Source organism: Heterocephalus glaber, unplaced genomic scaffold (assembly GCF_053883595.1).
Source record: "Heterocephalus glaber isolate CG9 unplaced genomic scaffold, H.glaber_assembly_v1.0 deba00000331, whole genome shotgun sequence".
Classification (NCBI taxonomy): Eukaryota; Metazoa; Chordata; class Mammalia; order Rodentia; family Bathyergidae; genus Heterocephalus; species Heterocephalus glaber.
In genome coordinates this window covers 44097575-44114063 of record NW_028258142.1, presented here as the reverse complement: position 1 = coordinate 44114063, position 16489 = coordinate 44097575, and the positions used below count along the sequence as shown (strand labels likewise).

General features: G+C 45.1%; 1 protein-coding gene across 50 annotated transcripts in view; it reads right to left on the bottom strand.

The window, feature by feature from the left end:
* Positions 1 to 11998: 11998 nt before the first annotated feature.
* The window catches only part of Celf4 (CUGBP Elav-like family member 4), a 286009-nt gene continuing 281518 nt past the window's right edge, over positions 11999 to 16489 (bottom strand). For 29 of the 50 annotated variants that reach the window (XM_021236707.2, XM_087189398.1, XM_087189421.1 and 26 more), the window contains one exon: positions 11999 to 12683. In XM_021236707.2, coding sequence (XP_021092366.2) covers positions 12657 to 12683 — 27 coding nt within the window. In that variant the 3' untranslated portion in view covers positions 11999 to 12656. Of the gene's footprint in view, positions 12684 to 14687; positions 14773 to 16489 lie in introns of all 50 variants that reach the window. The other 21 variants (XR_015442303.1, XR_015442312.1, XR_015442332.1 and 18 more) reach the window with 1 other exon arrangement.

Below are 16489 nucleotides of genomic sequence, written 5' to 3'. Positions count from 1 at the left end.
CTGGGAGTTGGGTATTGTGCCTCAGAGACAAGGAAAATGACTAAGACACCAGCCTTACTATTTGTGAGCTGTATAAATTTAGGTAAGTTGCTTAACCCCTCTGAGCCACAGGTATAATTTATAAAGTCATCTGTAACAATGAAAGTGATAATTCTACCTTGCAGGTTTGATGCCTGGCTTGCTGACCTAACTCTGGAAACCAGCTGAGAAAAGCCACAAGGACAAAGTGTTCATGAGAGTGGGGCTGGCAGGGTGTCCAGGGGAGCTGGAGGAGCTGATAAGAGGGAGCTCCTTGGAATATGGAGGAACAAGAGGCCCAGAAATAAGGAGCAGTGTTGATTTTGGGGAGAAAGTAGAAGAGGTGGTTGGTTAACCAGAAGACCAGGCCCTGTTTGGGAGCTGGCCATGCATCAGGGCTGTCCTCTCACCTCCTCTCCTGCAGTCCAGAGCTGAACATCTTGGCTGACACCACACTGGCACCACCAGACCAGAGCCCATGGCCTGACCACTGCCAGTATATCGTGGGCCCACTGCCTTTCACCTCTTCTGCAGTTAGTAGGTTGGTTCCCATTCTCATTGATTCTTTCAGATCCCACACTACCTTGTCCTTTTCCCCATCCTCTGTCCACTTTCAGTCCCAAGGCAGCTGGTCCAGTGCTAAGATGAGAGAGCCAAGGAAGGGAAGACTGGCTCTCGAGATGGGATGAACCTCACAGCCCCCATTTTCTGCATTCTCCCAGCTGCAAGTGATTTAAACTTGTTGGATTTATATAACATTGGGAAACGGGAAACTATGTAAATTTGCTATGTTTTCCAGGGACAGTTATTTATGAAGGGGGATTTTTAACTCAAGTGCTAGAAGTGTTAAATCATTATAATAAATTCATGCTTTTCAGACTTTCTTACATTGTAATAAATTTTTTCTAAGCATGAATGAGGAGATCCATGATTCCCCTAATATACCATTATGTATTTCTTCTCTAAATGACACAGCTTACTACATCAAGTTGGAGAATAATAGAAGGAGATTTACTGTGTTAGAGGGGGGAAATGTTAAGCAGTGATGAGTATGAGAAGGTTCTTGGGAACAGTGATGTCAAGCAGAACCCTGAGCCACTCTCCATGCTTCTACCCTGAATGGAAGGAGCAGCCACACCAGGGTAGGACCTGGCTGGCACTGCAACCCCTTAATCTCCCAGCAGAGCTTAGAAAGGGCCTTTGAGCACAGAAATGGCCTTCTGTCATGTCCTGTCTAGTGGCAGGTATCAGAGTGGGGCTCTAGTAGAAAGGAAAACTCTCTCTCTTCATGATGACAGATCTGTGCCAAAACCATCAGTCTGAATAGAGAATTATCCCTCAGAAACTCTACTCTCTTCACTCCTTACTTGGAAGCTTACCTGGACCAGAAGATTCATGGCTTTTATCAGATTGTCAAAGAATCTGTGATCCAAAAAATTAAGGAATCACTCATAAACTCTGAAGCGTTTTCTGACTGTACTATGTGCTAGGCAAAGTGCAATGACACGGTTCTTAACTTTCAGCAATGTTCAGTGCAGTAAAGCAGGTCAAGCTGAACTGCAATTAGATTTCCCTAAGGTCAGTGCACCCAGAGGTCTGAACAGCAGCCCTTTACCAGGCAGAGGAGCCGTGTGTTTAAAGGAACAGAGAGAAAGCTCCCCATGGAGAATAAGCTCATAGACAGCCTGATGTCTAAGCCTTGAGGAGCAGCAGAGTCCTAGTAGGAAAAGGCCTACATAGATATCAATACTCAGCAACAGTCAATAGTTTCCCTAGGTTCAAGTTGTTGTTCTGCTACTGTAGCTGTGTGACATGTGTATTCTAAGTTCTGTCACACCTCTAACCCCAGTGCCTCTGTCTGCATGAGGTAGACTGCACATATGCATACCTGCCTTTGTCCTTGTCTGGCTCATAAGTCTACGTGGGGATATGATGAAAGGTCTCCCACACACCCAACAACTGCACAGAGCTTTATATACATCAAGTGTGTTCACAGTTTATCTGAAGGCGAGCAAGGGATAATTGGCTCCTCTGAAGCATGGAGACCTGGGCACTCCACAACACCAGGAGGAGCTAGACCTGCCAGATTCCAACAATTGCACTCCAATGAATGCCACCCCTTGGGCAGTGCTTCCAGCCTCTACTTAGTTTCCAGAAGAGCAGCCCACTGCCACCTTCTCCCAGTTTCAGTGTCATTTACCTCTGTATCTCCCCCCAGCTGGAACCTCACTGCTCCACGCAGGGACCTGGCTCCCCAGGACACCTCTGGCTCTCCAGACCAGCCTGGACGAGTAACTGTTGCAAGCAGGGCTGAGAGCTGTCCCAGGAGTGGGACCTCTGAGTTGTGGCCCACATGGTCATCACTGGGGTACCTGTGAGTGGCTCCTGGCCCTTCCTTCTCCCTCTTCCCACCCTAGGCTCCACTCTCCATCTCTAAAAGTCACATCTGTGCCTTTTTTCTTTAGACTAGAATGCCTAGTGACGTATTTTACTTGTTTGGCTGTCAGGCTGCTTCTGGGCAGAATGGTGGGAAGGGGTGTCCCCAGCTATTTCTGAGCTAGAGTTAGTTAATGTTTCCTTACTAGGCTAGCATAAGAACCCATAGTGGCCTCATCACATTGCCTAGGACACAAGCTCCTCATGTCTGTGTTTGGGGTTTTTTCCTTTCAGACCACTCAGAATGTGGCCTAGGAATTAATCCTCCAGGCTGATCCAGCTAATGCTCACACAGGCCATATCTTTCCCTTAAACATTTTATTTTGAAGTCAGATTACAGAAGAGTTTTATAAATAATACAAAGAATTCCTGTATACCTTTCATCTATCTCCCCCCAAGTCAATATTTTTAACTTGTTTGCTTTGTCACTCCCTCTTTCTCAAACACATAGAAATACCCATAGCATTACTTTTCTCCTAAAGTATTTAAAAGTATCGTAGACCTAATACCCTTCTTTTCCAAAACAGTTCATCATATATTTCATAAAAACAAGGACAATATAATGGTCAAGATAAATTAATACTAAAGATAATACCACTATCTAACCTATGGACCATATTTAAATTTTTCCAACTGTTGCACTAATATCCCTTATTAAAAAAAAAAAAAAAAAGGAAACCAACAAATTCTGATCAAGGGTCCAACCCAGGATAACAAGTTCACTTTGTTGTCATGTCTCTAGAGGAGTATGAGACATTTATTTTTTAGAATATTCTGTAATTTGAGTTTGTCAGGTATTTTCTGATTAGATTCAGGTCACACATTTTTAGTAAGAATAAGTGATGCTGTGTCTTCCTCAGGACTCAAGACAGGGGATCCTTGATAGCTTTGTAACATTCCATGTGACAGTAATTTTGATCACCTGCTTAAATGGTTCTGTCCAAGTTTCTCTATTGTAAAATAACTAACTTTCCCTTGATAATGTATAACTATCTCATGAGTGGATACTTTGAGACTATGGAAATACTGGTTTTCATTCACTGGTTCCATCATCCACTGATGGTTTGGCACATGGCATTTAAACCGAATATTCTACTGTGACCTTGCCTGGTTTTCTACTAGGAGGGAAGTAGGAAAAGGAGATAATTCACTTCTTGTCCTCAGGGCCTTCAGCTGGGGTGAAAGCTACACACACTGAACAAAACAGGGTCCCAGTGAAAGAGACCCCACCCATATGGCAATAGGGCAAAAGATAGGATAGGTGTTCAGCTTAAGGTAAAGTCCCCTGGAGCACATGGGCCCTGGACTGGCTTAAAGGGACAGGAAGAATTTGAATGGTCAGCAATCTGTATAGATGAGGATGTGTGTCCATAAGCCAAATTTCAGGGCCCCAATGGGACCCTTCCCCAAATGCCCACATCCCAGGAAGGCCTTGCTGAGAGTGTGCCAGGTAGAGTGTGTTTCAGAAGGGGCCTATGCAAGACATCCTTCCCCCTCCCCCACCTTTTCTTGCATTCATTAAATTTCCCAAACACCTGCTCTGTGTCAGGCATTAAGGTCAATGCTGAAGATACAGAATCTCAAGCAGTTTTTTACCAAAGGGATGCCTTAAGCCCAGAGAGCTCCTTAAGTCACTCAGCAACCAGAGCAGAGCAGCAGTAGCTGAAATACTGTGTTGAGTCCTCTCCTTGCAAGATGACTCTCATCTGCAGGGCTGGGCTGTGGGTACTCACATCGTGTACCTCCTCTGCCCTCACTCTTCTATTCTGTCCTGTCCCAGCTCTTGGCAGAAGTTCTGGGCACACTGGAGTTGGGCCAAATCCTTGAGGCCCAGACACCTGCTCACTTTTCAGAGGAAGAAACTGAAGCCAGAGAGGACTGAGCCCTTCCAGGACAGGTTTGACTCCATTCTTCTGTCCTGCAGTTAAGGCTGTGTGTCTTTGCTTAAGGCTTGAAATACAGCAAAGGGGCTTCTGAGCCACAATTCAGTCATGCATATGCCTTTTATAGGGAGCCTCTTCTGATGTAATATGGTGATTCCAAGCATAGCATCTGCTGTCAAGAAGACCAGGATTCAATCCCCAGCTCTGCAGCTTAACATGGGAGCTCCACTCTCCATTTCCACTTATCTGTACCAAAGGGCCCAGGGTCATCCAATGATAATTGGGATGGTATCAGTGATAGATGATCTGCAAGTCGGTTGGTTTTAAACAAGGCCCTTTCTCTTCCCCACCTGCCTAAGGTGTCTTACCGTTCTTCAGAAGGTCCAGGATCCCTTATTGCTCCATGTCTCCCACCACGAGGTCCGTTTAATACCTGCTCACCATCCAACACTTGGCCCAGGTCTCCTCCTCCCTAGTCTGAGCCACCTGCTTCCCCTTCCCTGGACTACCTGAGCCCCCACACAGTTCCACAACATTGCCCAGCAGTTGTCTTTTGCTTGTCAGGGAAACTCATATGAGGGAATAAGGGTCAATGCTTTTTAATCCTGGCTCCATTACTTTCTTGCAGTGTAACTTGGAACAAGTTATCTATCTTGTCCGAGCCTCTGACTATGCATCTGTAAAGTAAGGTGATAGCACTTTCAAGAATAATGTCCAGGATTAGAGAATACCATAACACACTTCGCATTGTGCCCAGAAGGTGGCTGTTTGTGTGCTGTTTTTCCTCTTCAACCTTGATCCTTAGCATGGTGCTGGCACTTGATACTGGATATTACAACTGCTGGTTGAGCACTCCCTTATCTCACAGTAATTTTCATTTGCAGACAGAATCAATGTGACCCAAATCTAACCCAAAGAAGAAGGTCCAAGGACAGGACCTGAAGCCCTGAGCATCCTTCCTGAGCCTCCTCCTGTCCGAGCCTTGCTTTGGAGGCTTCTCTGGTCCCAAGAGGACTGCAATGAATGGAAGCAAGAGCAGGTTGGCCCCAGAGCCAGGCTCCAAGAAGAGAGAAGGAGAGAGGAGCAATGGCAAAGATGAATCACACTGGAGATCCTGAGGACAAAAGATATTTTCCTACCTCAAGTAGAGGAATGCAGGGCCTTCAGAGATGGCTAATGTGCCCTCTTATATTCTGAGAGATGGAGAAGATGGTTATTATGGTCTCTTTATTCTGAGAAATGGAGAACCAGTTTGCAGCAATTTTAAGAATTTGCTTAGATTTTTCTCCAAAGTTCAATGTCCTGGGAAACAGAGCTAGTATAGCTCAAACAATCTTCAAATTTCAAGTAGCTGCAGAAAACATTAGTAAGTATGGCATTTATTTCTATTTGTTTTCCTCTCCTTGTTAATAAGAAAAGATACCTGGAGCTTTGGAGTTTTCTTTTTTCTCTCTCCTCCATGCTGTCCCTTGAGTGCCTACCCCCAGCAGGTCCTACCACAGAGGATGAACTATGCGACCACTAGCTATATGTTCAGTAGCTTGTCGCTGACTCCTTCAAGAACTCCAGTTCCAGTTCAGAAAATCAAAGAGAGAAGGGAAGGAACAGACTGACATCCAAGTCAATATAGACATTGTGACTTGTTAAAGGGCGTTATTAAGGGGGGAAATGTAGCAAGAAGAGAGGAGATAGGAGACATGAAGTGAAGGCTGGAGGGGTGTGATTGTGCCTCACGTACAACTGGAGAAATTTCAAGTCCAAGAGAAAGTCCAAGAGAAGCCTGAGATAGAGACTAGGAGCCCAGCCCTGCAGACAGAGCCAGGTGACCTCATCAAGGGCTTTAACCTCTCTGAGCCACCGTTTCCTCAGGGATAATGACACTTGCAATCATTAAATGAGATTATAAGTAAGCAGCTCTTAACACAGTGACCATCACAGAACAAGCACACCATAAATAATAACGGCATCGCTGCTTCAGAGTAGAATCCCCCATGGCAAGAGTGTGCCTGGAGGCCCTGATTCCTCTGCTCAGTCAGAAGTCCCCAAGCACCCCACAGCCTGGACTTCTGACTGCCTGGCTCTGTCTCCCCCATGAAAATGGGATGAAGCTGTGTTCCCGCCACCAACACAGCCCACATCTATACCCTTAATGATCAAGGTACAGGAACAACTGGCAATGCTGGCTGCCTCTGGAAAGGGGATGGTGACTGAATCCATGGTGACCTTTTTCCTGCTTTTTGAAGTATAAGAACATGTTGCCTATTCAGAAAAAAGATTAAAAAATGTTTAAATGCACAGACCAAATTAGTACGTAGCCTGAGGCCATGTGAACCCGGAAGAGGATGGCTACAGACAGCAGCAGTCCCAGTGGCCTTGGGAATGCTCTTGGGAAAATGAGAGGGCAGAGAGTGGAGGTAGCTTAGGGATTAGCAGCTAACTGGGGTCCCTGGAAGAGAGCAGTGAGAGCCAGAGGTGTGTGCACTTCAACATGACAGGAATTCTCTGGGAGTGGCACTGGCTCACAAAAGTCCCAGAAAATGACCTAAGTGGCCTGGTGTCAAGTTCAAGCATGCTTAGGTTGGGATGTGAATTGTCAAGGAAGTGGAATTAAGGGAGGGAAGGAGGAAATATCATCCTGCAGTATAAAGGGATTTCTCACTCAGAGGATCCTTGGGGTGGGATAGAGCTGTGTGGAGTTGCACCTCATTTACTTCTTCACACTTTTGAGGTGATATTACCCCAATCTTAGAGATAAGGAAACTGAGGCTCAGAGAGGTTAAGCAACATTTCCAGAGTGACACGGAAGGTAGTGGAGAGAAGTGGGGTTCAAATTCTGGTCTGGAGTCAAAGCCCACGCCTTCTCACACTGAGACACTAGCCTATTCACCCCCTCTCCCAGTCTGGCCAAATCCTACATAGATCTCAAAAAGGATGGAAGCAGAGGTGGAGTTGGTCAGAGTTCTCAGAAGAGATGAACAGCAGGAGAAAGGAGCTAGGTTAATAAGGGGGGCTTGGGGAGCTGGGAGTACTGAGGACCAGAGATTTGGGGGACAGCAGGTAATCAAAGGGAGGATTTGAAAGGAAAAGGGAGGACACTTTGTGGAACTGGAGGGAAAGTCAGTAACGATCTTACACTTGCAAACTTTATGGGAAGGAGGGACTGTCGGCTGTGCACTTACTCCAGCTGTGCCATTAGTACTACTTAAAAAGTGTTTTCAGAACACCTACTTCTTTGGCATAAGCCTTCAGTCATCTGTAATTTGTCTATGTAGGCAGTGAATCAACACTGATTAAAAATCTGACTGCCAGAAGTTAATGGTCTGTTGGAGGTGGTACATCAATGGCAGCTAATAATTTTTGTTTGGGGGTGGATTCCATTTTGGGAAATGGTCAAGTGGCATTCATAGCCAAGTCTCATGCAGTTGCTTTGGGCTGAGCTGGGCCCCTAAGCTCACTGCTCACATGTCCCTCCAGCCACCTTACCAGGTAGGCAACAAAGTGGGGAAAGTTCATCTGGGCTCATCCTGGTGTGATGTGAGCACAGGCCCTGCAGTCCCTGTGCCATGAGGAGCTGCAGATCTGCTCAGACTGACACCAACAGCCCTACAAGATCGGTGCAGCACTGTGAGGTGGGGAAGCCCTGGTAGGCCTGTTCCAGTCACTCCACTTGTGCTTTGCAGGAGCGAAAGGGTGTGGTCTTGCTCAGAATGGAACAAAAGCCAGAACTGTAGAAAAATAGAGAAGGGGATGGGAGCTATTAAATGAAATGTCTCAATAAAAATTTTTTTTCATATTAGCATTATACAGATGGGAAGGTGAAAGGGAAAAAAGACAAAAGCTATGATTACAAAGGGATAGAGGAAGAGCTGAAAGTACTTTGCAAGTAGGACAGGTCCAGGCACCCTGGAGGGGTGCTGAAGAGACCTGAGAGAAGGCTGTGGTGAGCCAAGGAGGCCAAATACCCTGCCCCACAGCCATTAGACCTCTATGCAGCACAGAAGACATAGAGGGGAAACTGAGGCATCTGCCAATAGAACAATTGGTACCTAGGGTCTGTGTCAAACTGATTCATGAACTGATGGGTGCCAAAGCTAGGTAAGGAGCACACAGTGGTTCATTACACAGGTATCCCCACCCGGGGTTATTATGCTTAAAATAAAAAGTTTATAATAACAAACTAAAGGTCTGTTCCGATCAGGGGAGCTATGAAAGAACCACACACTGCAGGTGGACACTAGCAGAGGAATGTAAGCCAGGGTATAAGCAGACACTGATGAGAATGTGTTGAGGTTTTTTGACACAGCAGATCAGAATCTCTTCACCAGGGAGGGATGGAAAAGCTGCAGGGATCCTCAAGCTCCCTGTAATTGTGTGCAAAGGGACCTGAGAGTTTTCAAGGAATCTGTGACTGTCCCCTCAAAGGTTAATAGATGCATGTCTTCTCAAATGTGCCATGCATAGATTACTTGGTGCATGGTTTTTAAACAGGTTTACTTTATAGTACTGGCATATTCACATCTGGCTCTGATGATTTCATCTCCCTACTCAGTCAGCCAGGCTCAGAAAAGATAAAATTGGCCAACAAGCTCCTCAGCTCGTTTCTGATGGCAGCTTCCACTGTCCCTGAACCTTTAGTAGCAGTAGAGCGGCCTGTGTCCCAGACACAAGGGTATGGGGTGGGGGTTGGTACAAAGAAATAGAAGAGGTTTGGAGAGGCTCCCTGAGGCCTGAGAATAACCAGTTAGTAAGGCAGTCACCCTCTGGCAGGTTCAGTGGCTTTCAGCTGTAAAACTCCAACAGAAACCAGTTTTGGAGTCAGGCTCAAAACCTACAGAGCCCCCCCCTCACTTCAAAGGAATTCCTTAGGAAATACCTTTCTGCTCTTCACATAACACCCAGCTGACATCTAGCCCCTGGAAGCTAACTTCCAAGAAGTCCAACTCCCCAGGGTGGCAGAGCAGGGTATCTTCTGGGCTCACAGCCTGGGGGTCATAGAAGGGGGGATTAATGTAAGGGACAGTGCCTCTCTCTCAGAACCATCTCCACATTGAGGTCAAGGCTTGAAGGCCCACCTGAATTTGCTGAGAGGGAAAGTTCTTTTCTCTTCAGGCAGACACTTCACAGGTTTGGCCCCCTGGCCCTGGGAGGTCAGAATGGGGGACAGGGTAAAACAGGGGGTCCAGGTATTGCTTGGCAGCTAGGTGAGCTCTGCTCAACACCAAGCCCCTTCAGGAAGAGGGCCCAGATAGAAGCCCTGATTGCCCAAGCTTCTCTCCCCAAGGCATCTAAAACCTCACAGCTTCCCTATCCTTCAGCCTGGAGAGTGACAAAGAGATCCTTGGAGAGGACCTGCCACCCCTAGACCAGGTTGCAGGGCTGAAGGCTGGGGGCAAAGGGTAGGTGGAAGGTCTCTGCCGGAACAGGCCTGATGAAGGTATGTGGATGGAACACATTTGTTCTGCCTCCCACCTCAGAAGACAGCCCTTTCTGTTCACTAGGTCCTGCCTCATATTCTCCTTCCTAGAAATACTCTTCTCTCAACTTTGAACATTTCTGTCATGTCTATGTGTGTGTGGACAAACTCCAGGAAGTTCCCTAGATCAGGGCCTAGAGGGCCTCTTTCCACAACCCTCTCCCGGGACACTGACTCAGAGGGCACCATCCAGAATTCTCAGTTTTCTCCACCAAAGCAAAGTGTCCAAGCAATGGAACCTTCAGGACCAAGGACAAAAGGCTTGGAGGCAGATCAGGAACTGCTCCCTCATCTCCTTCATGTTCCCTTCCCTCTTCTACATCCCCACCCCAACTCTTGGTCTGCCTTCAGTCCAGGTGGCCTTGCTTTCCTCCTGTCAGAGAAGAAAGGCGAATCCTGTAATGTTTGGGCACTGTGGCCATCTCTACACAGACACTCAAAAGAATGGGTTTGTTATAGGGACTTTCAGAGACACGTGGCAGTTGAGAGACTTTTGACAGGATGGAACAAGACTTCCTTTTATTGTTCCCATCACCACCCTGAAGGAGCCCCAGGGCTGAGGGTCACACCAAGGGCCCAAGGAGATGAGGAATTCTGGGAGGGAGAAGACCACAGCTACTTCCCATGGGAGAAACTTGGGGCATGAGGCAGCGCTGATCAGAATCCGAGAGGCAGAGAACTATGAAGAGGAGTCTTTTTGTTTTTTTTTTTAAACTGTGCTTTATTTAGGGCTAAGCTGGAGAAAGCGTCATCCAATAGTTACAGAAGGTTACAAGGAGTTTTAGGGAGTTGAGTGTGAAAAGAGCAGTTGTACTGAACTGCAGCTGTTTTGTTTTGTTTTGTTTTTACAACATTTGGACATCCTAAAAGGAGGAGTCAAGAAAAAGAAAAAGAAAATTAAAACAACAACAACAACAATAACAAAATTGACAGAAAGGAAAGACAGAAGGCCTGAGAGGAACCAGAAATTTGTTCTTCTAAAAGAAAAAAAGAAAAAAAATGATAGGTCCGCAAGTCCCTCTGGCCTCCAGATGAATTGGACATCAATGAGAAGTTATTGAGGCAGAATGCCAAAACAAGTCTTCCCAACGGTGCAAATAAATTATAATAAATATGATATACTTTAAAATATATGTGTTCTTAAATAATTCAGTGTTTTTTCTGATTCTGAGTTTTTAAGCAATGTCTTTAACTGCTCTAAAGTCATTTACCAAAGATAAATATCGTGCTTTCATTAAATAGTTTTCCTTGTTTTTTCTCTATCATTACAATTAAAAGTCCTACAAAATATGCAAATTTATTTACAGAAAAACAGAGCCGGCATCATTTAAACATCCCTGTTTTTCAAAATTCCTTGTAAACAGTTTCAGAAATTCTTCAAAGATTGTTTATTTTTCTCTCTCTCTTTTTTTTAAGGTTTTTGTGTGTGTGTGTGTTGTCTAGTTGTTTTAAGATGAAAGTTCCCAGTTCTCCCTTGCCCGGAAAGTCTCTGGAACAAGCATGGAAGGCGGCGAGTGAAGCGGGAGGTGTCGAGGGCTTGCGGAAGGCAGGCGGGCGGGCGAGCGAGCGAGCGAGCGCGGCTCCCGGCTCCCCTCCCGGGGCAAAGCGAGAGGCGCGGGCGGCAGCGGCGGCCGGCGAGGGGCCCTTCCTGGCCCGTGGCGCGCAGCCTGCAGGTCTGGGAGAGGCCGGCCTGGCCCTCGGGACGACGGCGTCCGACAGCACTCGAGGGGAGAAGGGATTGATGCTCAGTCTAAACTCTACAAAAGTACAGTCCTACAACATCTGGGATTTTAGCAGTAACGCTAACTTCTATAGGTTTTTTTTTTCCTTTTTTATTATTTTTTTTTATTTTTTGCTTTCCTCTAATTTTTCTTCTATTATATAGGTATTTTAAACTTTTCCTTTTTAAAATTCTGTACAACTATTATGATTTTAAGAGGGGGAAGAGAAGCATTTACAGACTTTTCACAATTACCTTGCCTTGGAAGTTTGTTTCCCTCCCGTGTTCTCACACTTCACAGTTAATGAGTTTTAATACTTTTGTTGCTTTCCCCAAACATCCAGCAATGTGTTCATCTTAACAGCTCCATCCAGACATATAATACAGAAAACCATAGGAAAGTGTCATAGACTTCAATGAGGGTAATCAAAGCGCCTCTCAAAGTATCAAAGAACTAGTATCTTGCTGTTTCAAAAGCATTGAAGCATTATTATTTTTTCTTTTTTTTCTTTTTTTTCTTTTTTTGTTTTTTTTTAAGTTTTTTTTTATTACATTTTTCATAGAATCGCTCTAGGCTGTTACAAGAACAGCCAGGAGGCAGGAAGGAGGTGGTTCTCCATTCCCCCTCTATTTGACATAGAGCTACACATCTGCAATAAAAAGTTTGGTCCTTTGGTCCCTAAATAGCTAAAGGAATGACAGAGATGCTCAGTGGCGGCCTCCTGGCCTCACCCGGGACCAGGCCCCACAGCACGCTTGCCCCGCCTGCCTCAGGCGCCCACAGGCTGGAAAAGCCCAGGGTTCGGTGAGCAGCAGCGTCTCCTCCCAGTGCCCAGCCCTTCAGCCTCCCCGTCTGGTCTCACGTTACTTTGTTTTAAAGTTGCCTTTTTTGTGTTTTTGTTTTCTCATTTTTCTTCGTCGTCGTCTTCTTTATGTCATGTATATTTTTTCCCCAAACACGTGCCCTCTGAACTCCATAGACGCTATACTTTCCTTGAAGAAATGTTACAGTCACACAGAGTGTCTGGAGTCTTCAGCTTGACTGATATTGGCTGATATGTCAAAGGTGTCATCCAACAGTTCTCATTTATAAATAGAGAGAGAAAGAGGTTTTTTTTTTTTTTTTTTAATGTAGCCCGTTCAGCATCCTGCCCTAAAATGAAGAAAATCAGGGCTGATTAAGCCAAAAGAGAAAACACAAATGCAATCAAACACCAATAGGAACCTGCCTTGGGGGAGTAGGATGGGAACTCTGGGGGATGGCAGGAGGGAAGGAAGAGAGACCAATATGAGAATTAGTCATGATCATGATACAGTCAGAAGAAATTTGCTCTTCTATTCAGAGTAAGAAACCACTGGGTTTCTAGTGGTGACGGGAATAGCTGAGGTTTAGTTGTTGGGAGAGTTCTTGATTTGGGTTCCTTTAGCATTCTGGATTGGGGGATGTCTAGATCTAAGGGAAGAATTTGGGACTGTGGGATATGAATTCATAATTAAACTTTTCCCTGAGGGATCTAGCCCAGATACAATATGTATACAGAAGCCCAGCAAACAAGAGAGCAAAAATCTATATACCTTACCCACTCCTCCCCAGTTTGAGGAAAAGAAAGAAGACAGAGCCTTGACTTGAATTTTGCAGAATCCTTTCCCAGTTTCCAGCCAACCACTTCTTTCCCGGAAGTCAATAATGATTTGCGAGGCTGTATATATATATATATGTATCTGGATATATATGTAGAATATATTCACCTGCACATATGTGGGTATACATGGATATGTGTATATGTATATGTATAGATACACACATACACACATGCATAAGACTTTTCTCATACATGCCAGGGAATTTACAGGAAATTCAGTACTTCGAGGGAATGGACAGGAGAACCTAAAAAAGGTCAGAACAGATTTAATTATCAATCTTAAATAAATTAACTCAGACAGTTCTTGATTTTTGTTTGGAATGGTGGCATTTTGGTATTTTGTTTTGCTTTTAAGAAAAAAATCATGATCTGACTAGAATCAGAAGGCAAATGCTTAATTGTTGTGAATTAACAAATGAGACTCATCTCCATTCTAGCAAGCAGCTTCCACTTATACATGGGGTGACTGGTTACATCAAGAAAGTTAGAACTGCAAAGCCCCCAGTTGAGGGGACAAAGTCATGCGTATATCAATCCATGCTGGCAGGTTTTTCACACTGTTGATTCAACAAACAGCAAACCGTACACAGCAGTCTAAACAATTACAACACCAAATAAAATAATAATAAAATTAAAAAACACTTGTCAAGGACCCTTTTTCAGTTGTAAACAAAAAGGTGCATTTTGCTTTTGTCAGTACTGTTTCTTCCAAACCAACCAAAAAAGCCCTCCCAAGCCCCCAAGCCCCCACCTCCCCTCCCCGCATTGAATTTAGCAGAAGTGGCTATAATACAAACCTTACAATTGTTACCAGGCTCTCTGTCAGAGGCCTCTGGCTTTTACTCTACTTTTTTTTTTTTCTTTTTTTTTTTTGGTTTAGAATTTTTTTTTATCATTTTGTTACTGTAGATATTTTGGTTTTGGTTTTTTCTTTTGAGGTGAGATTTAAAATAGCCTAACTGGAAAAAGACCAGACCTAGGAAAATGTCAATTGAAAAAGGCCCCCAAATTTCTAGAAAAAAATAAAATCACAATATTTTCAAGTGCAAGTAAATCAACCACGCATAGATATTTTTAAGATGTTTTCCTTATTTTTAAGAAAAAAAATAATGGTTTGCATAGTTAAATGATCCCATGTTTGTAATTCAGGAATTCATCTTTATTTTTACTAAATTTTTGTTCTTTAGTTTTTTTTTTTTTTATCTAAGTGACATCTAGAGAAGCATAAAAAAATGCTGAACAAGAAAAACCAAACAACAGAAAGTAAAACCACTGCAAGCACCAAGAACAAAACGAAAATGAGCACAGCAAAAAAGATTGTGGCAGCACAAAAGTCAAGAAAATGCACGTGTGATCATGACTGGCCAATCATCAACGGATACAACATCCAAGAAAAACGCTCCAATCACAGCACCTCCACGAAACTTGACGGCAATTGTCATGCAACCGATTCTTAGCCTTGTTACATGACGCCATCATGTCACACTGTGAACTTTGAGTTGATTTGAACTTACGGATGGGGGACTTTTCTCCACTCTCATGTGATTACGTGAACTTTATTCCTAGCTCAGCGCGAGACTGTGGTGGATTTGACTGGCCCTGGTTGGGTTGTTGGAATTTGATTGAATGACAAAAGAAGAAAAGATTTATATATATATTTATATATGTAGAGAGAGAGAGAGAGAGAGGACAAGAGAGTTTGGGCAGGGGGAGGGAAGAGGCAGGGGCAGGTTGGGTGGGGTCAGGAGTGTGGTGGGGAAAGGAGAGTTGGGTTGAGGGTGAAGAAGGGCAAGGAAGAAGTTAAAACAAAATTAAAAGAAAAATATTTATACAGCACCAGACCACAGCATCAATCTAGAAGCTCTGATGAGAGAACGCAGTCAAATCATAAGGAAACTGAAAAGAACTCAAAGGATGAAGCCAGCGACAGACGACATGGGCACATCAACACACACACATACACGCACACAGCTGTTGATGCAGACACATGATACACTGTGAACAGCAGCAGAACCTCACACAGGGCCACTAAGGGCATCCATCATGCGTTGGGAAGAGGAGGCGGGCACAGGCGGTTTAGCAAGGGGGCCAGGAAAAAAATAAAACAGCCCCTCAAACCACCGTGGCTGGCAAGCAGATCTCAGGGAGCAAGCTCTGTTAACACCCTGGATTCTTTCTCCCCCAGATGCAGAGCTCTCCGTACCACCCCAGCTTTGCTTTTTGTGACTTCAGCCTGAGCACCAGCCAAGGGAGCCAATCAGTGGCCCTGATTGGCTGAACAGGTCAGAGGCCCAGCAAGGTGAATTGTGTCCCTGAGACACTCTGCTGTAGGGTCCACAGGGGCAGCAGCTCAGCCCTCCCACCTATGGATGCCACCTGGAACCCACCCTAGGGAAGAGTGTCTCCAGGCGACATGAGCACCCACAGTGGGATGGTATGATCCTTCCCCTTCCACTCTGCTCACACCTCTTTCCTCAGAACCTTCCAAAAATGAAGATGTTTCATTTTCAGATTTAGAGTAAATTACATTGATGTCTTGGAGTTCTTTAAACAAAGCTGGGCACTACTGATTTCACATCATTGGTTCACATCCTTTGATTTGTCCAAAAGGTGGCCAAACTGGGCCCATGAAGCCCTTGGAAGGCTCTGGCACATAAAAGGACCATGTGGAGGGCTATAAGGTGTTCTGCAGAGTAGGTCCGCCAGAAAGGGCTCCTTGTCCTCATTCTTCCTCTACCCCTTTGCCCCTCCACTGTTCCACCTCCATCTTTCCAGACTGTCTCCCCAGTTGGTAGGCCCTGACTTTTCTCTGTAGGTGGAGTCCTCCTGGCTAAGAATGAGCTCCCTTCTCTATCAGCCATCATCAAATTGCTCAGCTTTGTGCTGCCTTCTCCCTTGATCCTCATTTCATGGTCCTCTGCCTCCGAATCAGGGCCTCCAGCTCTGCCATGTCTCATGGCTATCTGTGAGCTTGCTCCCCATCATTCTCTGTTCCTCTGTAGCCCTGAAGTCTGTGCCAAAGCCTCTGTGCCTTAGACTCATTCACAGGGTTTCCAGTCCATCTCCCAGGCCTCCATACAGTGGACTTCCACTGTCAGTTTTGTTTTCCCTCCAGGAGAGTGGAAGGGAAACCTGGGGTCTTATAATGAAACAGTAGATAAGCTGGGCAGTAGCTGACCAGTGATTCTATTTTGAGCCCACAGCTGGCCTCCAGCTCAGCTTTCACAGAAACATTCCCAGCCTCCCTTCCTCTACAGACCCCTGCCCTGCCTGCCCCCAAGCTGGGTTCTGTTTTCTTCCAACACCAGCTCTCCTT